This window comes from Marmota monax, unplaced genomic scaffold, assembly GCF_021218885.2.
Source record: "Marmota monax isolate L192 unplaced genomic scaffold, Marmota_monax_Labrador192_F-V1.1 WCK01_AAM20220418_F8-fsc00126, whole genome shotgun sequence".
Lineage (NCBI taxonomy): Eukaryota > Metazoa > Chordata > Mammalia > Rodentia > Sciuridae > Marmota > Marmota monax.
Genome location: NW_026695245.1, coordinates 5188672 through 5208990, shown reverse-complemented (window position 1 = coordinate 5208990; position 20319 = coordinate 5188672). Strand labels below are relative to the sequence as shown.

General features: G+C 43.9%; 1 protein-coding gene across 2 annotated transcripts in view; it reads left to right on the top strand.

Annotated features, from left to right (window-relative positions):
* The first annotated feature begins 18 nt into the window (after positions 1 to 18).
* The window catches only part of Gata6 (GATA binding protein 6), a 29784-nt gene continuing 9483 nt past the window's right edge, over positions 19 to 20319 (top strand). The window contains exons 1-6 of one of the 2 annotated variants that reach the window (XM_046433845.2): positions 19 to 144; positions 1488 to 2653; positions 7195 to 7361; positions 10795 to 10920; positions 11812 to 11899; positions 11994 to 12097. In XM_046433845.2, the coding sequence (XP_046289801.1) occupies positions 1525 to 2653; positions 7195 to 7361; positions 10795 to 10920; positions 11812 to 11899; positions 11994 to 12097 (1614 nt within the window). In that variant the 5' untranslated portion in view covers positions 19 to 144; positions 1488 to 1524. Of the gene's footprint in view, positions 145 to 399; positions 807 to 1487; positions 2654 to 7194; positions 7362 to 10794; positions 10921 to 11811; positions 11900 to 11993; positions 12098 to 20319 lie in introns of those variants that run through there. The other variant, XM_046433853.2, reaches the window with a different exon arrangement.

The following is a 20319-nucleotide window of genomic DNA, read 5'->3' as shown; positions in this document are numbered from 1 at the left end:
GAGGCGCCTCCTCTCTCCTTTTTATTCACCAGCAGCGCCGCGCAGACCCCGGACTCGTGCTCTCTCACCGGCGCCCTCGGCCTCTCTCTGAGCCCGGGAGCACCCTCCGCCGCGGCCGTTCTCCATGCTCAGCGCTCGCCCGAGGTTCGGCTGCTTCCTCCTTTGCTTGTTGTCTCCCTACTTTCCTCCCTTCTACCCCTACCAGTCGCGGGCCTCTCGGCCTCCGGCCCTCTCCCGCCCGCGGTCGGCTCCGAGGGTGTCTCCCTCCTCCTCTCTGGGAGGGCTGCAGCGGCTCCCAGGTTCCCGGGACACCACGGACCAACTTCTGGTGTCTTTTCCTCTCCCCTAAGTGCTTATCTGCGCGCAGCCTTATCTCCGAGTTATCTCAGTGCAAAGGGGCGGGAGCCGGTAGTCAGGCTGGTAGAGAAACTTCTGGCTATCTTGCCCGGGTCTGTGTGTGGGCATTATAATTTTTAGTGTGGTTATCTCTGATGAGCCGAAGCGATTTGGAAAAGCAGCCTCGAGGAGGCCCGCCTGGCAGCTTTTTGCTTCCTTCCCCACCCCCTCTAAGTCTCCCTGTCATTCTTCCTGCTCTCCCCTTTGGGGTGGCCTCGACTGCGGGGCGGTCTCCCGCCCCCTCCCTTGCGTTTCCCCCTCCTTTTCTCGGCTCTCTGCTCCACCCCGCTACGTCCTATTCCGGAACGGTCTGGCCTTTCCCTGGCTGGGGATAACCGCGGGGTGGGCCCGGGTGGCCCGGCCGGCGTGAGATCGCTCGCTGGTGGCTGCAGACGCGGGCTGTGGCTAAGGTGTGCGGGCCCGCAGGGACGCCTGTGGGGCGTGAGGCTCCTGCCCCATAGTTTTTCCTTACTATTCCTGCCAGGAAGATCTTGAACTGCCATCCCAGCCCTGACACCCCAGTTTCCCTAGGCTGAGTGCATTTCTCTGGGGTTTGTGTTGGGTCTGGTCAGCACGGTTCGGAAAGCTCTGGGGACAAGCGGCGGTTTCGTTTTCAGGAGCAGGTTGCCTTCCTTGAGCTAGCGATTTCCACTTGGAGAACAGGGAGGCATTCCCGGAGAAGGGCACCCTGAGTGAGGCGGGATGAGACACGCAAAGCTACTATTCTTTTGTGTGTCATCAGCCCGGAGGGAGCCACTCTGGGGCGGAAGGAAAACCTCGGCCAGTTTGGCGGTCACTCCTAGCAACTGGCGCGCGTGCAGAGGAAGGATGCTGCGGAGAGGGTGGGCAGAGAGGGCTAGGGGGACCAAAGCCGTGCGGGTGAAAGAAGGAGGGTATCCTTGGAGGACCCTGTGGCTGCTGCGCAGGCTCCATTCTCCCTCCTCGACGCCGGGGTCCAGAGTAGAAAGGGACCTTTGAGGGATCTAGAAGAGCTAGAAGAAGGAGTGGAGGTGAGGTGGTGCACTGCCTAAACCTTTAGTAAGGCCTCTTTAATCTCTTTTACCGTCCCTGCCCTCCCAACCCCGCCTCAGGAGCTAAAAGCTAGCTAGAAGCAGCGCCGGACCGTGGATGGCCTTGACTGACGGCGGCTGGTGTCTGCCGAAGCGCTTTGGAGCCGCGACTGCGGACGCGGGCGACTCCGGGACCTTTCCATCGCGGGACCTCTCCACGCCGCCTTCCCCCATCTCTTCCTCGTCCTCGTCCTCCTGCTCCCGCGGCGGGGATCGTGGCCCCGGCGGCGCCAGCAACTGCAGGACGCCACAACTCGACACACAGGCGGTGGCGGGACCTGCGGCCCGCTCGTTGCTGCTCAGCCCCTACGCCTCGCACCCTTTCGGGGCTCCCCACGGACCTTCGGCTCCCGGGGTCGCTGGCCCCGGGAGTGCCTTGTCGAGCTGGGAGGACCTGTTGCTCTTCACTGACCTCGACCAGGCCGCGACCGCCAGCAAGTTGCTGTGGTCCAGCCGTGGCGCCAAGCTGAGCCCCTTTACACCCGAGCAGCCCGAGGAGATGTACCAGACCCTCGCCGCCCTCTCCAGCCAGGGACCCGCCGCTTATGATGGCGCGCCCGGGGGCTTCGTACATTCTGCAGCAGCTGCAGCTGCAGCCGCGGCGGCAGCCAGTTCCCCAGTCTACGTGCCCACCACCCGCGTGGGTTCCATGCTGCCAGGCCTGCCGTACCTGCAAGGCGCGGGCAGCGGGCCCTCCAACCATGCGGGTAGCACGGGGGCGCACCCTGGCTGGCCCCAGGCCTCAGCCGACAGTCCCCCATACGGCAGCGGAGGCGGCGCGGCGGGCGGTGGGGCCGGGGGCCCTGGCAGCGCCGGCTCCGCCTCGGCGCATGCCTCTGCGCGCTTCCCCTACTCGCCGAGCCCTCCCATGGCCAACGGCGCAGCGCGGGAGCCTGGGGGCTACACTGCAGCGGGCAGCGGGGGAGCGGGCAGCGTGAGCGGCGGCGGCGGGGGCAGCCTGGCGGCCATGGGCGGCCGGGAGCACCAGTACAGCTCGCTGACGGCGGCGCGGCCGCTGAACGGGACGTACCACCATCACCACCACCACCATCCGAGTCCTTACTCGCCCTACATGGGAGCGCCATTGACGCCTGCCTGGCCGGCTGGACCCTTTGAGACTCCGGTGCTGCACAGCCTGCAGAGCCGCGCCGGAGCTCCGCTCCCGGTGCCTCGGGGCCCCAGTACAGGTAAGGGTCGCGCCGCAGTGTAGGGGTGCGTGACCGAGGTGCTGGAACACAAGGGGGTCTGGAGCAGCTACTTGACTGGTGTCCCGGAATGGATTTGCAGGACTGTGGCAGAATGACCAGAGACTAGTGTTTTTTATTGTGCGAACTATCCCAGTTTCTTTCTAGGAAAAAGACTAACTTGCACTTACGTGTCTCTGAGTCTTGCAGAAGTTGGGGGGTCTTTGATGAATATTGAGTGGGCAATTGGGAAAAATTGAAGTTGGGAGGGAACTGCCAGAGCCTTGCCTTGAGTTTTACCGCATACCCCAGTTTGGACAAACGGAATAGTGAGATTCTGCTCTGGGATAAGTTTGGAGGAAATGTTAGGTGCTTGATTTACTCTCTCCCCAAATACACACGTATTTATGTACAAGCACTCGTGTGGTGTATTTTCCTCTTGGGAATGGGGATTGAATCCAGGGGCGCTTTACCACTAAGCTACACTCCCTGCCCGCTTAAAAATATTATTTAAAAATAACATTGCTTAGTTGCTGAGGCTGGCCTCAAACCTGGCTGCCCTCCTGCCTAAGCCTCCCAAGTGGCTGGGATTACAGGCCTACACTATGGGACTAGGGAAGAAGGTATTTAAACAAGTTCCAGGAGAGTAAAGGAACCCGGGATCCAGTGGACATTCCTGCCCCCTCAAGTGAGAGGAAAAAGATGAGAGGACACCTAGATTAGACAGCCTTGTGACTTTATACTGATGGTCGGCTAGTGGATATGTGTTAGGGTGGGTGGGGGTCTGGGGCTGCTACTTCCACGTGGCCAGGCTGGGATCCAGGGATCCAGGAGCAGGGCCACCTATTTTATTCTTCCTCCAGAGTTTAGCCCACCATTTTTGCAGTTGTTCCATTCATATTCTCATTCCTGTGTCTGGGGACCATTTTAGGATAAAGTGGGAAAACAAAATTGTCAAATACGGAGAAATAGAGAAATACCTTATTTTGGAAAGTGTTTGGTTCTGCCCTAGCAGGAGAAGGTCTGAGTCAGATTGTTTGACTGCTTTTCTCAGCCCCAGCATTCTGAGTCCTTGGTGCATTCACGGGTCTTTTTGGTTTCACCTGTTGTTTCTAAAGAAAAGCAGAACTTTTACTGTTTGTTGGAGGTGAGTTGTGGGGAGAACTCAGCAACAGAAGTGACAAGAAAGGAGGCATATCAGTCCAAAGTGTCCTATCTTGGTGTCTTTTGTGCCCCAAGTCTGGGCTTCTCCTAGGAGCTTCCATTTAAGGATATGGAGGACTTTTAGGGATTCTAATTAGGTAAAAAGGGGCCTGAAAGTGAAAGAAGGGATTTGAACAGCCCCCCTTGTAACATTAGGGACAGGGCAAGACTTTTTGGTAACAAGTGCTTTCTCTTTTCCTTGAGGTGCTGGAGATTGAACCCGCAGCCTCAAACATGCCGGGCAAGCACTGCTCTCCTCTAAACCACATCCCCAGCCTTTTTTTTTTTTTTTTTTAACATATAGGCTTTTTCATTTTAATTTAATTAATTTGCCAGGTACTGGGATTGAACCCAGAGCCTGGCGTGTGCTAGGCTAGTGCTGTACCACTGCACATCCCCAGCCACTCTTTTCACTTCTTTCAAGACTGACCTAACTTCTCCAGTCCTGCAACGATGGCCCTAGGGACCATCTTTACCAACAGTATGCGGAGCAGAGGCAGAGGACTCTGCTGAGATTTGCCCTGTTGGGTTAGGTCTTGAGAGATCCAAAGATTGTCACCCTTTCTTCCAAAGAGGAACCCATGTTTGGCTCCCAGAAACAGAGAGACTGCATGTAAGGGATCTTCAAAGAATGAGAAGCGGGTGGTGGTTAGGTTGTGAAGCTGCGGTCCTGTTGAGAAAGCGGTAACTGCAGTTTGAGCAGGATCCTGCAACTCTGCCTGTTGATTGACATACCCTAACTTGATCTCCAGATTCCTTTCCTCCAGGCTTCTAACAGGTCTCGTCAAGGTGGGGGGGGGGGAGAGAAAGAGAGAGAGAGAGAGAGAGAGAGAGAGAGAGAGAGAGAGAACACAAACACTCTAGTCTTCAGATGTTGACAATAACTTGATTCTGTATGAAAAATCATTTTTAGAGTATAATGTGGTCACAGGCAAGTTAGAGGTTTCTTTTGGTTTTAAACTTAGCCTATTCTTTTCCTAATTTTTACACCTTCTGGGCTTGACACTATAAAGAAATCTGCAGACAGAATGTTTAAAAAAAAAAATCAGGGTTGGAGGTGAAGGGATTTGAAACACCCAGATTTTGCAGTCTTCTAAGAAAGTAGGAAGCGTCAGGGACCAAGTCAGTATTTGAGGTGAGAGGGTGAGTGGCCCTAACTTTGCTTGTCCTCACAGGTGTTCTAATGCCAGCTTCTATCTAGATTTCCTGTTCTCTTTTAATTGACTTGAGCAAACATCAGGGCTAAAACCTGAGTGCTGAGCTTTATCAAGCTGTACAGTTTAGAGGCTTTTGGAAACCCACTCCCCCTACACCTTTCCCTGATTGTTGGTGGATGGGTTGGGCTCATTCTGGGATGAGCTCTGAGTACTCACAGCCCCTCTTTCCCTGGTTCTCAATTCCCCAGAACTGTGCTCCATTTGCTGGGTGATGGAATCTGTCACTTCCCAAGAGCATCTCAAACAGCCATCTCAGGAGAGCAGATGCAAGCTTCCAGCACAATTAGATTTTTGCAAAATTTAGGCAGTGTCCCGCCTCTCATTTAGAGTTAGAAAAGTCTACCTGCCTGGGTGTGAGTAAGAGGTAGAAAGGGAAGGAAAGAGAGAAATTTTATTTAATTTTTAAAAAGCAAATTTCCTAGATTTTATTTTTCCAAAAAGGACTTTAAATTTTTGTTTTTGGATTTTCAGGTAACTAAAGAGGTCTACCTGGGGAGTTCACACTCTTTTCCAGGGAATCTGTTTTTATTGTTCCCAGGAGAGGGGAAGAGGCCAGGCACCTAGCAAGTCGGGTTTTCCAGGGAATGCCCCACTCTTCTATGGAGAGGGGCTCTGATAGGTAACATTTTAAAGTCAACAACAAAGACAAATACCTTGTTTAACTTCAGCGTCCTTGAAGTCCTGAGGATTTTACTGATTACCGCAGTCAATAGTGGCTTTTAGGGCGGAGAAGAATAAATCTTTGTGTTGTGTTGTAAGTTGCAGTATCCCAACGACAACTTTGAACTCGGCTGGTGTAGGATGCTAGTTTAAACCTAAGAAATAACTTGAAATGAGGAAGGCCACTTGTTTTGTAGGGTAAATATTACTAATGGATTAAAGCATTTTAATGCTAAAGTCATGCTCAAATGTCTTTACTGCACAATCGCTGGTAGAAGCAAACTATCAGCTGCAGGAGAATGAGAAGGAATAGAAAGGTTTGCTAGCACACTTCATCTTCAAATAAAACCTCAAGTGTAATATTTATTTACTTTAAACAGTAATTCAGAAACATGCTTCACGAATGCAAAATTAGAACATTTGAACCCTCTATAACATAAAGAGCCCTAAACAGTAGGAAACATTTGTTTTTCAAGAGTATATTTAGTAAGTACTTATCTAATTTTAGAGGATATTTATTATTTCATATTTAACCTTCTCAAAGGGAAGTAATAAATGTACAACCATTTACCCTTAATTCAGATTTGTTTTTAATTAGCAGATCTAGGGTACTGCAAATTCCAAAATCCAATCAATGATTAATTAATGTAAAGTAATCACATTTAAAATAGATTGCATAAATTAAAATTTTAGTGTAGAAAAAAAGGTGGTTTTATTTATCGCTGAGAAGTTCTTAGTAGTTTCTCAACCAGTAAAGTATTGACCTTTTGTAAAAAAAATTTCAGAATGGAATAAAAATATTTTAGCGTTTGATCTTTGTGGCAAGTGAATAAAACTTTTGTCTCAGCGCCTTTCCCCCCTTGAGAAGACCTGAGTTACTTTCTCATTGACGTTAAGTGTCTTCAGAACGGTACTTGTACTTTAACTCATCTATTTTTTATTGGGGAAAAGCCGTGTAAGAAGGAAAGGTTGTAGACTTAGAAAATACTTTAAAAATTACTTGATAAATATAAGGCAGCGTGTCCTGGGGCATTTGTGGGTTGCAGCAGGGGTGAGTAATCATTGTTAACACTGCGGCTTGCTCGGTTTGGCAAGCGGGAAATTGTAATTATGATGAATTTTAGTTTTAAAAATCGAGGGGACAGCCTGAGAGTTAGGGGTCAGGCTGACCTTCCCGTAGCTCATCTCAGACTCTAGCACTGCCCACGACTTTCCCGGGAATTTCTACCGGGGGCACCGCGAGGGTACAGAAGTGTGGGACTAATGGTCAGCAAATCCAGGGCGACACCATCAAGTTCCCGGCTTGGCCGCCGAGGGGAAAACCGCGATCCCCAAGGGCGCGGGCGGGGATGGTGGCAGCGCACCTCCCGCGCTGGATGTGGGGTCCCGGGGGCGTTCGGGTGTTTGGGGAGGCGCGGGCCCCGCGCGGCCTCACGGTGCTTCTTGTCCCCGCTCTCGCCGCAGACCTGCTGGAGGACCTGCCCGATAGCCGCGAGTGCGTGAACTGCGGCTCCATCCAGACGCCGCTGTGGCGGCGGGACGGCACCGGCCACTACCTGTGCAACGCCTGCGGCCTCTACAGCAAGATGAACGGCCTCAGCCGGCCCCTCATCAAGCCGCAGAAGCGCGTGGTGAGTGTGAGCGCCGGGCGCGCCCCGCGGGGACAGGTGCGGACTCCGAGGCGGGAGCCGAGCGCACAGTCCCATACGCACCAGTCATTCCCCGGCCTCCAACCCTCGCCCGCCGGCGCCCCCGCGGAGGTGACCCCGAAGCCACCAGGGAAGCCAAGACAGGCTTTCCTCCTTTGCCTATTGAAAATGACATTTCTAAATGGCAAGAAAGGAAGGTGTTGCTAGTTTTTTTTTTTTTTTTTAAGTGCAAAAAGTATTTACATATCTCGCTACTTGCCAAAGCAGCGAATTAATTCTCGAGGGATACACAAGACATTGGGAATGGCTAACATAGGGGGTGGAAAACGGAGTAGACCTACCCAGGCCAGGAGAAGGAAGCTTGGATCTGGTTTGGATTTTATTCTGGGGAGACCATGCTCTCTTCCAACACCCCCTCCGCCAGTACCCGCTTCCCTCTGCTCCTTACAGAGCGCTCTGGCTCCCTTTTACTTTGTTCTTTATACCTCTTTACCCGTCTGCCGCTCATCCTGGGAAAAAGGTTTATCCCTCTAGGTTCCTGATGTCTTTGGATTGCCCTGTACTCCAGTGAAAATTGATTTACCCAATCCTTAGTAATTTTGAAAAAACAAAACAAAAAAACCTACCCATACATAGTACTTGAGAATATGTATGTTCTCAGATTAAGGATTTTCACCAAATGTGATCACGTTTTAATCATCTTTTAAAGTATGGCGATGCCTGATTTTCTTCAGGCATTAATCTCGCATTGTCATTGTTATGCGTGCGTAGTAAGAGAGGGTATGCATTATTATAGTGATCAGAGAAAATAAATTAAATCTTCCAGGAACCCCACTTTAAAGCTAACATTTGTTTAGCCCAAATGCTCAATAGTATAAATGCCTTTAAAAGTAAAATATTTTACAGTTAGATGTCAGTCATCTTAAGTATCCAAGTAATTTATTTAATTGTTATACTCTAATTAGCAGAACAAATGCTACACATGTTGTTTGTGTTAAATAGATTAGAGTGAAATTGCATCACAATGTAAGTCTGACACCTTAAAGAGAAGTAATTAGCTTTACGGTTGGTTTGTTTTTAATGCATTTAAAATAAAGTGGCTGGCATTAATTTAATGAGTGTATGTGCCTTAAACTTGTTAAAGCCTCCCACAGCTTAGAATTTTAAGGGGTCCCTTTCAGTGTGTGACTCTCTAAGGTTATTTTTCTTATATGCATCCTATTTAAAATGTAGTCACTGGAAAATATTCCAAGGAAGTTCCTTGTTTTCACATATTAGACAACACATGAACAATGAAACTATTATTAATTCTGTAAAGCTACATTGAGCTAAGCACTAGTTGAGCTCTGAAGGGTAACATTTTGTCAAGATTGAGAAAAAAAAAACCTTGTTAAGAGTAGCCAATTTGGGTTCTAGTTGAAGTATGAATTTGATCTAGTGACTTTCCTATGTAGATAGTGCCATTTATTTTTGCACATGTAGCAGTAAAAATAACTGTTACTAGCAAGAAACCCGTTTTTAACATTTTTGAATCGGTTTTCTTGCTTTGTGGCAGGTGTTTTGATGGTAACCAAGGTCAGCCTGTATGCTTTGTAAATGAGTTATAAATGATACCAATTGTAGGGTGTGTCATTATCAATTAGTTCTCCTTATGGGCTTCTTATATATGGTTTTGATGGATCTGACTTCATTCTCAGAAACAGAATGTTGAACCCAAGTTTGTTTAGCCAGCAATACAGAACCAATCACTGTGAATTTGAACTTGCAATACATTGCAAAATAAGAGATTTATGGTGTAACTTGAATTCCTTGTCAGTGAGGAATATAACTGAGATCACTTGTTACAAGGAACTTTTATAACCCATTCACCTTCATTTCACATGTTTATGAGGACTGGCTTCACTTATGATCTGCAGTTGACAGTCATAAAGTTCTTTGTTATAATGGCAAATTCTGATAACAAGTTTGCTTCACATTGGCTCCAAATTCCACTGGAAACTGTCATAAATGGCCTGTTTGTAAAATGAATCTTGCCATCCTTCGTTTACTGATTCACATTTATGGAGAAAAAAATAGTGCTTGCCTAGAAAATGGTTTTCTTTTAACCATAAAGCAGCTCCAATGTGTAAGGTTTTGTAATGTTCTCAACGTTCAAAAAAAGCAATTCCCCTATAGTTTTCCTATCCGCCAAATATGATCATTTTAACCATATTCTAAGAAATCAGTGCTATCAGTGCTAATTTTTATAGTGCTAAAAGGCTCACTAGTATCTGTTTTTACAAAATAACTGTAAAGAATGTTACTAAAGTAATACAACAGGATGCAAAATGTAAATGCTAAATTAAATGTCATTATTTAAATTTTCCAGCAGAGAGTTAGACATCTCTGTTTTCTAATCTGGGAATATTTGATACAAGCTCAATTAATATTTTTGTTGTCCATTGTTTAAAAGAAGATTAAAAGAAGAAATTACACAGTATTTCTAGCTCCCCAAATCTTGTTAAGCTTTAAGAGTAATTTAAGACAAGTTTTAATGGCATTTTAAATTTGATAATTGAAAAACAAATTTTATGTTTTTTCATTCTGGGGAGGAGATTATACTAGTTTAAATTCTCCTTTATAATTCATTTGTAGTAATTTACAGGAAATGGAGCATATTTCTTTCCAAACGTTTTAGACTTTTTTGCTAAGATCTGCTTTTGTTCATGTATACAGGTCTTTTTAAAGTTTCTGGTTGATTTCCCTACACATGAATGAAAAATTGACTTGGTTATCTCAGTTTTTCAGGTGGACACTACCCAAAGCCATTTAGTACATGTAGCTGCTTTATGATTGTATTTCATGACTGATGTCTCAACCTATGATAGTAGAGCATGACTCTCCATGGTGGGGGGGGGGGACTCTCACCTTAATGTCCAGTTGTATTGATACTTTTGGTGCATTTCAGAATATAACTCTTACTTGGTAACTTAGGAAGTCTTCTAGTTTCCCTTTAAAAAACAGCAGTAAGTGGAAAACTAAATTCTTGGAGAGGCAACTACTGTTGAAACTCTCTGTGTGTGATGCTGGGGAGAGCTTTGCATGGAGTAATTGTGTGACTGCTTCCCAGTTATTCATTCTGTAGTTTACAAGGACAGGCTGGAAGAGCAAATCAAAGGTATGGCATCTAGCACCCTGTGCAAACCTAGTTTCTTGGTTCAGGGAACTCAACCTAATTATATTCCAAAATTTTTTCTCAAGTGATATTTCATTTATAAATATCATTATAAATATTCATTAATACATTAGGAACATGCAGAGCAAAGATGGGCATGATATACAGGTGTATATATGGGACACAACATTACAGTTAAAATTCTTCAACGTCATGTATATATTTCCATATTTCCACTTACTTTCTTTTGTTCTTTTATAGCCTTCATCACGGCGGTTGGGGCTGTCCTGTGCCAACTGTCACACCACAACCACCACCTTATGGCGAAGAAATGCTGAGGGTGAACCTGTGTGCAACGCTTGTGGACTCTACATGAAACTCCATGGGGTACGCCCTTTATTCTGTATATCCCTTTAGTCTGGTTTCCATTACAAAACATAATCAGCAAATGAAAGGTGCCAAAGTGAGAAATTTGAATGTGTAGATAGATGTACCTCTTTGAATCTAAGAGGCTTTCAATTACAATATGTACCAGTAAAAAACAAATTGCTGCCTGTTAATCACGAACACTCATCATGAGACACATTCCAATTTTAGAAATATGAAAATGTGAAATGTGCATTTTAAGAGTTGATGACGTGTTAGTAACTGTTTAAGCTTGTGAGCGAGAAAGCCAATGAGAAATGCACAATAACTAGTTTACATCTTAAATTTTTTAATGCAACCAGAGACATTTGTACAAAGGAGGAATACACTTGATATTTTAGTTAGAATGACTTTGTCCTTCATTTTCAAGGACTACACAAAATATTACCTCAATCACACAAAGAAAAATGACTTACCTTGTAGGAGGAAGAGTACATGCTCTCTTTTTAAAATAAAAAACCCAATAAATTTCTATTGTATAATTAATAACATCATTTCAAACAATAATCTTTAAGTTGAAACAATTAAATTCTCCTTGGTATCCTCCCCCCCATTCCAGCATTTTTCGAAGCTGGGGATCAAACCCTTGTGCCAGGATGTAGGCAGGCACTCCATCACTGAGCTGTCTACCATTTGGGCTTCATCCCTTAGCCCAGTCATCCCCTTTTCTCTGAAGGAATCTTTACATTTGATGGGGAAAGTGTAGTCTTGTGTTCTTGGATCTATGGAGTATATACAAAAATGGTTGATGCCAAGTTCTTTTGCATGAAGGCTTGTAGTACCAATGTTGGGTGTTTAGTTTGGTTTTCCTTCCATATAATACTTATTAAGGCCTATGTGGACATTTTTTAGGTGCCTCGACCACTTGCTATGAAAAAAGAGGGGATTCAAACCAGGAAACGAAAACCTAAAAACATAAATAAGTCAAAGACTTGCTCTGGTAAATATAATAAAATGCCCTTTGATTGTAAAGTATTTGCCTGCTGTCACAGTAAGTATGTGTGTGTTTATAAAGTTCATTTTGACTCTTGCAGGTAATAGTAATAATTCTGTTCCCATGACTCCAACTTCCACCTCTTCTAACTCAGACGATTGCAGCAAAAATACTTCCCCTCCAACACAACCAACAGCCTCAGGGGTAAGTGTTAAAACAGAATAGACTCCTTCAACTTCGTGGGTTGCTCTCTAGTAAATTATCTCAAACTTTATCTTATCTGGCAGTACAATAACCTAAACCAACAGTTTAGTTAGTTGATACCTAAGAATAGTTTTTAGAGGAAGTTACATTTAAATGTCAACAAAATGACAAACTTAAGTACTTTACAAACCTCTTAATTAAGATCTCTATCATTTTTTTTTATGGTTAAATTAACCCAAAGAAAAGAACTTTTGAAGAGCTTTAAACTGTTTTATTTCTAGGGTTTTTTTTTTTTTTCTAATCAGAGTTGCTTCGCTCGCTATGTGTATTTCTAATATAGATCAGGAAAATTGCCAGGCCTGTGGTTCCACAGGTCCTGGGCCCATGACATTGAAGTTGCTTTTGCTTATGTCAACTCTGGCTGTCTTTCTTTTTGTTTCTACCCAAAGTGAAACTCTTCTTAATGTGTTCTGGGCTTCTGCATTCACGGATCTTACTTCCCCCAACCTTCTTGCTGGGAGACCTTTCTGCCTTCATTGTACACAGGCCTAATTCAGCAGCAGCGGTGGGGGCTGCCTGGGACAGGAGATCAAGGGGTCTTTGTGAATATCACAGAGTTAGTTTCTGTGGAGCTATGATCAAAATTGCCGTCCATAAGTAAAGAGCATTGTCCTACCTTAATGTTTCCCAGATTCACCTGGAAAAAACCACCTGGCTTTACCTGAGACCTCAGTGAGGTCAAGGGCAAGAACTCAGACAAGCAGAACTTTACTTTTTTTTTTTTCTTTTACTTTCTGTGATCTCAGGAATGAACCCAGGGCCTCGAGCATGCTAGGGAAGTGCTCTTCCACTAAGCTATATTCCCAGTTCTCCCGCAGGACTTTAAAATGTGCCCTAGTGATGATTCTTAGGTTTACTCTAAGATTAGTTTAATTGTTTTCTACTTTTAGTTTTCTTCTAAAATTGTTCGGGGGCACTTAAAAATACTACAGATTCCTGGGCCCTGCCCTGGATTTTTGAATCTTAAGTCTCTAGGGGTGGGGCTTGGAAATTTGTGTCTTTGAACAAGCTCCCCAGGTGAAATTGAAACTGCTACCCTGGAGTCCTTGGGGAACCAGGAATCTAAGGACCTCTCCGCCTCCCCCACTCTCCCCTCCCGTCATATTTTTAGCTGACTTTAACAAACAAAAATGATGCTTAAAATTATATTTGCTTTTTCTTTTTGTTCACCAATACAAATTCTCTTGAGCTTTTTCTTTAATGAAATAAAATATCTAATTAATTTCACAAGGGAAAAAACTTTTCATTTGTCACAGACATATGTTAAAGAACCTTTCTAGAATTGATAAAGTGTATTTTTTTTTTTTAGCAGGAGGATTAGATGTCACTTTGAGGATCTAAGGGGTAAATAGAATTAGTTACTTGTGGGAAACTAAAAGGTCAAAATTATTTAATCCTTGGAGGCAATTGCACAACTGAATGAGGCAAAATGGTGTTTCAGAAACTAAGGTATTGAAGGAGGCTAGGTTTTTGGCCTTAGTGTCTGTGTCCTATCTCCTATGAGCATGCTGCCATCTCCAAATCTCTGTAGAGTGTAGAAAGAGCCTAATTTAAATGATAAATGGCAAAGACACATATTTGACCAAGAATGGGCTTTGGGTTCTGGATGACTTTGTAGGTGGAGTCTGGTTTGTTCTTGTGGTTTTGTGATGCAAAATTTCAAAATTGGCTTTCAGCAAGTTCAATCAGTTGCCCTCCAGGGAAAGGAGGGTGAAAGGCACCCAAAGGAGCCCTAGTCCCTTTGGTGTCCAGGACTCTAACCTGGGACTGAATTCCTAGAGGTAGCTTGCAGGTCAGTGCCCTCCCGGATGAAAGATTAACTCCTCACTAGAGACCAGGAGGCAAAGCAATTGGATTTTTCAGGTTGGGGGAGTTTTGAGAGTAGTTTTACACAAGGTCTTTTACTGCAATCTTCATTCCTCCCACAGCCCAGGCAGCCTCCATGAGACCCTGGAAGCTAGCGGTGGCTGGTGTAGGCTGCAGGCTGGGGGGCAGTGCCTGAAGATGAAGCTGGGCTGTAGAATTTCCTGGCAGCATTTCCCAGGGTAGGGGTGGGGTTGCCCTCCCACCTGCCCATGCCCCTGGACTTCTCTTCTCATTCAGAGGGCACAGGGCTGACACCCGGGCTTGCAGGTTTTCCTCTGATGGTGTTGTCTTATCGTGGATGTCTCCAGATTACTACCTTACTTGGTGTTGTGTGTGTGGGGGACCAGGCCTATTTAGCAGATGCTCATCTGCTGGCTTCATTTGGAAACCCTGTCCCCCTCTATGAATAATTGCAGTGGGTGGAGTGGTTTTGCCAGAATGCCTGAATGTGCCTGTATCTGATGTCAAAGGGCAGCTGGGTTTGACTGGTCACCTATAATTGTGTAAAACACTATAGGTAAGGAAAATCACAGAACCCCACAGCAAGGTTGAATCTGGGGTTTAGAAAGTGAGTGCATCATACAGCGCTTTCATTGGCTTAGGGTTTAAACCCTGGATCCATCCCACTGACTTCCAGTGCTCTGTGTGACTGTGGTAGAAATAGTAGTGCCGATGCCCCAGTTTTATGGGTCTACCAGGCTGCCAACAAAGGACAATCAAAGGCACACGGTCAGTAGAAGATGGGGACCAGGGACCACGCATCTCACCACTGAAGGATGTACATGGCAATACAACTGCCTTTCCTAAGTGACTGTGAGTTACTGTAAGGAAGTTGAAGAAAATGGTTCCAGAGGCCTATGTCAAACCCTGTGTTCACGTAAATCCCCACTTTGAGAAACAAGTTGCAGGAGATCCCTAGTTGGCATTCTCAGCAGGCTTCTTGCTTGTGGGCCATTTAACATGTAGGCACAGGTTTGTGGGTTCTGTTGGCCCAGGTAAAAGGGGCCCCAGCAGCTGAGTGTCCTGGAGGGAGACTGTTCTAATTGTCTGTTGCCATGAGCAGTTGGCACTGAGAGAAGCAGGAATGGAGGTGTGGGCAGGATTCCTAGCACAGGGCAGGTAAACTTTGAAGTGTCCTAGAAATCATTTTTGCCCATCTCTGACACTATTTCTCTGACTAATTTTTGGGTCTTGGCTTTATGTACTTGCTGCTGATTTGTGCTTCAACAGACCTCTGCTTGGGAGAAAAGGAGACATTCCTTCTGATAAGTCACCTGGTTGATGACCTGGTCACCTTGACTCAGTTTCTCGTTGTTGCTGTGCGTGTGAGGTGTGTATGCATTCGAGGTAGAGAGAGAACAAGTTATTTTCTGCTTGAGATCAGGAAGACTCACTGCCAGGTAGCCTAGTATTAAAATATTGCTGTTTTTGTTCCTTAAATATGTTAAACTTAATTTTTGATAGATGGCTGGTTAATTCTGTGAAAAAAAAAAATCTAGTCTTTCTTTCTGGCTAAAATTTTCATATTGATATGGATTTACTGAAAAACATAATTGACTGACATAAATAGACATCAGATTTCCTATGGCATTTATTCACTATGGAATATAAGGATATTAAAGTATTTTGAGTTCCCTTTTTTTTGGTTATTGTTATTTAGGAGAAAAACTTGATAATGTATTCTATGTTAGCCATTCTCAAATGAGATTTAATAAGCATTCTATAAGTTTTCTCATCCGTCTATGGCTTAAAACTCTAAAACTGTAGGATATTTTATGTAAACTTTATAGCTCAGTCTCCTCCCATCCCGTTTTCTTGAGGTACTGAGTAATGAATCCTGAGGCATTTTACAACATCCCCAGCCCTCTTTTTTTTAATTTTTATTTTTAATTTATTTTTTTTAAATTTTGAGACAGGATGTCTCTAAGTAACTAAGCCTGGCCTCTAACTTGTGATCCTTCTGCCTTAGTAGTTAGGATTCTCCCAAGTAGTTAGGATTTACAGGAGTATACTACAGCACTTGGCACTCCCCAGATTTTGTAGATTAAAAATGTCTTTCTTTATTTCCTTTGGGATAGGAGAGAGTAATTTAGGGATGAAATTATCACTAAGACTTAATAACAAAGAATAGGTAGTCACTGAACATACTTTGCCTAAAAATAGTTTATATAAATAATTACTTAAAAAAAATAAAACCTTCTTAGGTTGATGTTAAAACTGCAAATATAATTGAAGTCATCATAATGTGTAATACTGAAATAAATTTGGAGATGAAAAATATGTGACTAGCCTTTGCTTGTAGTTGTTAAGCATTACTGTATGGAAAGCAGTTTTTTTTGGGGGGGGAGAGGGATACCAGGAATTGGACCTAGGGGCACTCAGCCACTGAGCCACATCCCTAATCCTCTTTTTAATATTTTATTTTGAGACAGGATCTCACTAACTTGTTCAGGGCTTTGCCAAATTGCTGAGACTGGCTTTGTGACCCTCCTGCCTCAGTCTCTGGAGTGGCTAGGATTATAGGTGTGCCCCTCGCTGGGAGGCACTGTCTACAAATGAGGAAACGAGGTCCCATAGGTCCCATGCCTGGGATTGGTCATAGGTGGGGGCAGGTGTAGACAGATCTCACTGCTGGTCAGATTTGGATATGCTGAAATACTGGAGGAGGCAGTGAATTCTGGTTGTAGACTGTTCCCCCACCAGTGCTGATATTGAACCTAGGGCCTCCTATCTAAGTTAGGCAAGTGCACTACCTCTGAGCCACATCTCTGGCCCTTGACTACAGAGGTGGAAATGCCTTAACAGGAGTAGAAGGTATCTGAACTAATTGGGTGGGACTTGTTCAGGGAAAAGTGAAGATAGAGTGTGCAGTACAGTAGGTGTAGGAATCCATGGTACTAAAGGGTGTAGGTTCAGGGTGGCTGGAGTGCAGGGTATAAGAAGCCAAAGGCAGGACATGAGTTTGCTCAGTGAAACAGGTGGAAAGAAGATGTATGGCAATATTTCAATCCCATTCAAGTCTCCTGAAAGCAGGAGCCAGACTCTGCTCATTTCAAGTTGATGGGCTTTGTCTAACCCCAACTTTGGTGATAAATGCTTTTTCTGTCTGTTGGAATTCAACAATGAAAACATCCTTAATTGTACCCAGGGGCTCTCTACCACTGAGCTATATCCCCTTTTATTTTTTTTGAGACAGGGTTTCACTAAATTGCTGGGGCTAGCCTTGAACTTGCAATCGTCCTGCCTCAGCCTCCTGAGTTACTGGGATTACAGGTGTGTGCCACTGTGCCTGGCTTAATTGAGAGTATTTTGATAATTGACTTAGTAAGCTCCTGCTTGTTCCTTTCACAAAGAAGGTTTTTCTTTTCACGTCAGTGGAGAAAAATGTTTCTCCAGTGTTGATTATATGCACTGACCTCACGCAGAAATTTTTCTCTCCATGGGCAGAATGGCTTGGGTGGCTGCCTGGGTCACTTCTTCTACTGGAAACATAAGGCCTGGTGTGTTGGTGAGAAGAAATAGGTTTCCTCACTTTTGTGTTTTTTATTGTTAACAGTTGGGATTACAGGTGCTTTATAAGGTCTTATGAAGAAAGCTTAGGCACTTTGTAGGCTAATTAGGAAAATTGCTTTTTAGATTTTATTTTCTGTATGAACATTTGCATCCCAAAGAGGAAATTAGAAAATATCCACTTTGGTCCTATAGCTTACTATTCATTTCTTCCTGAAAAAAAGCATTCAATTTGGGCTGGGATTGTGGCTCAGTGGTAGAGTGCTCGCCTAGTACCTGTGAGGCCCTGGGTTCAATCTTCAGCACCACATAAAAATAAAATAAGGTATTGTGTCCAACTATAACTAAAAAATAAATTAAAAAAAATGCATTCAATTAGTAATCAAAATTAGGAAGGTTTTTTTTTTTTTTTTCTTAGCAAATTTTTATTTCACTTTCTTTCTTACGCTTTGGCATATCCTAGATTTACCAGGGCATTACGATTGGTCACAAGATAAAGACCCTTAAAGGGCTGAAAGGTAAATTCAGGAAGGATTTAGGTTGCACTGACAGTGTGAGTTGCTTTGCCTGGGCTGGGGCGGAAAATTACTGCTTTACTCGTTGCTCTTTTGCAGTGCTGGGCATTGAATCCAGGGCCTCACACATGCTAGGCAAGGGCTTTAACACTGAACTACTCTCCCAGCCCTGCTTTACTCTTTTTTTGTTGTTATTTAATTGATACTGGGAATTGAACTGAGGGGTGCTTAACCACTGAGCCACATCCCTAACCCTTTTTTATATTTAGAGACAGGGTCTTGCTAAATTGCCTAGGGCTTTGCTAAATTGCTGAGGGGGCTTTGAATTTCCTGCCTCAGTCTCCGGAATCCTGGGATTATATGTGTGTGCCACTAAGACGGTTCTGTTTCACTCTTCATTTGAATATTCTGCAAAACTCTTTGGAGAAGCCAACCACTCCTGGATTAGTCTTTTATCATCGACTCACTTATAAGATAGTAGGGAGGTGGGAAACTAGTTTCTATCAAGTACCTTTTATGTGCCAAATGCTTTAGGTGCATTTTTCTCTTTTAACCTTTCTTCTGAGTAAGGTACTGATCAGGCCCAAGTACTGTGTCAAATTAAGAGACAATGCTTCCATTTGGACCCAGGTCAGACTGATGCAGAGTTAGCATTGTTCCCACTAGAACATAGAGATTACTGTGATCTTAATGCATCTCTTTGAAATCTTTAGAGAGAAGAAATAATGTTTTCTTAAAAAAATTTGACTAATTTGATTACTAACTTCAGGATCAAATATCCTCCCAGTAAAGCAGATGGGAAAACAGTGACCAAGTATGTAAAGCCCTTAATACAAATTTTCTTATCAATATTATACTTAGAAATAAAATGTAGTGTAGGACTAAGAATATGGCAGGTAGATGATAGGTGGAAAAATGCTGTTTATTATTAGTAAAATTAGTAAAATTATTAGTATTAAATAGTAAAAATTCTGTTGTCGATGTACCTGATATGGTTATAACAAGGTTCTTTTAAAATACAAGATTGCAATAATAACATCCTCCTAGTGGTGTGATTTAAATTTAGACATAAGTTTTGTAATTTAGGCTAAGTTGTGTAACTTTTCAGAATGTTTGAATTGCCTTCAGTTTTTGTGGACTCATTAAACAAGTATTCCTTAACAGGCAAGTATCCCTAACCCCCCGCCCCCCCGCCACCCTTTCCAGAATGTTATGGTCCAAAACACTCTTTTCTAAATGAATAATAACAGTAAAAAAAAAAAAAAAAAGAGTTAAAAAATCATTAATCTCTGACAAGGGTCTGAGAAAGAGTTGCGGTTAGGTATTATTATTGCCTCATTTATAAACCAGGATCCCGAGTGACTCCATAAGGTCACAAAACAAGCCCGGGTTGAAGCCGGGACTGGAACCGACGTCTCCTGCCTCCCAGTCCCCGTCCAGGGCTGTTACCCTTCCCTGGGAGTTGACCAGTCATCACAGTTATTAATATCCCACTTGCCACATGCTACAAGCCATGAACATAAATATTTTTTTGGCATTTTATCTTCATGCTCCTCGTGTGTCAGGCTCCCTTTCTGTCTCCATTCACACCCCCTTCTAAAAACTCACATTCCTGTTTGAACACATTGGCCTTCACATGAAAGTCACACGTCACCCTAGCAAGGAACGTTTCAGCATGCAGGCTTTGTATACTTTCATTTTTCATTTTGATCTCAAGGCTTTTTTTGGACGTGTGTGTGTGTGTGTGTGTACGCACATGTACTAAGGAGAATGATAAGAAGTAGTAATACATTGTACCATATTAATAGCTAATGGCTTGGTCTATATGTTAGGAAACAGTAAAACTATATTGCTATTTAGCTTGTAATATAATATATATGCTCCCCAGATGTAACACAGAACTATGGTTTATATAAGTGACTCATTATTACAATTTGGAAGTCAGAGTACTAGGTAAGGAGTAAGTGTAAGCAGAAGTTATTTGCCTTTTCATTTGGCTTCATCTCTGATATTCTTTTCTTTGAAACTTACAGATTTTTATTTTTATTTTTTGCAGTTTCCCCCGCCTCTGTAAAAATATACAAAATTGTCACAAAACATGAAATAATGTTACGGGAAAACATGACCAAATTTAAGAAATCTGGCTTAGGATGCTCTGAAATGTTATTGCTAAATGAATCTTCGAAGAAAATGAATTCCCTTACTGGAACCAAAGTAATTTATTATGCATTTCATGGGTGTCTGCCAAAAGAGTTACTAGCAATATGAAGA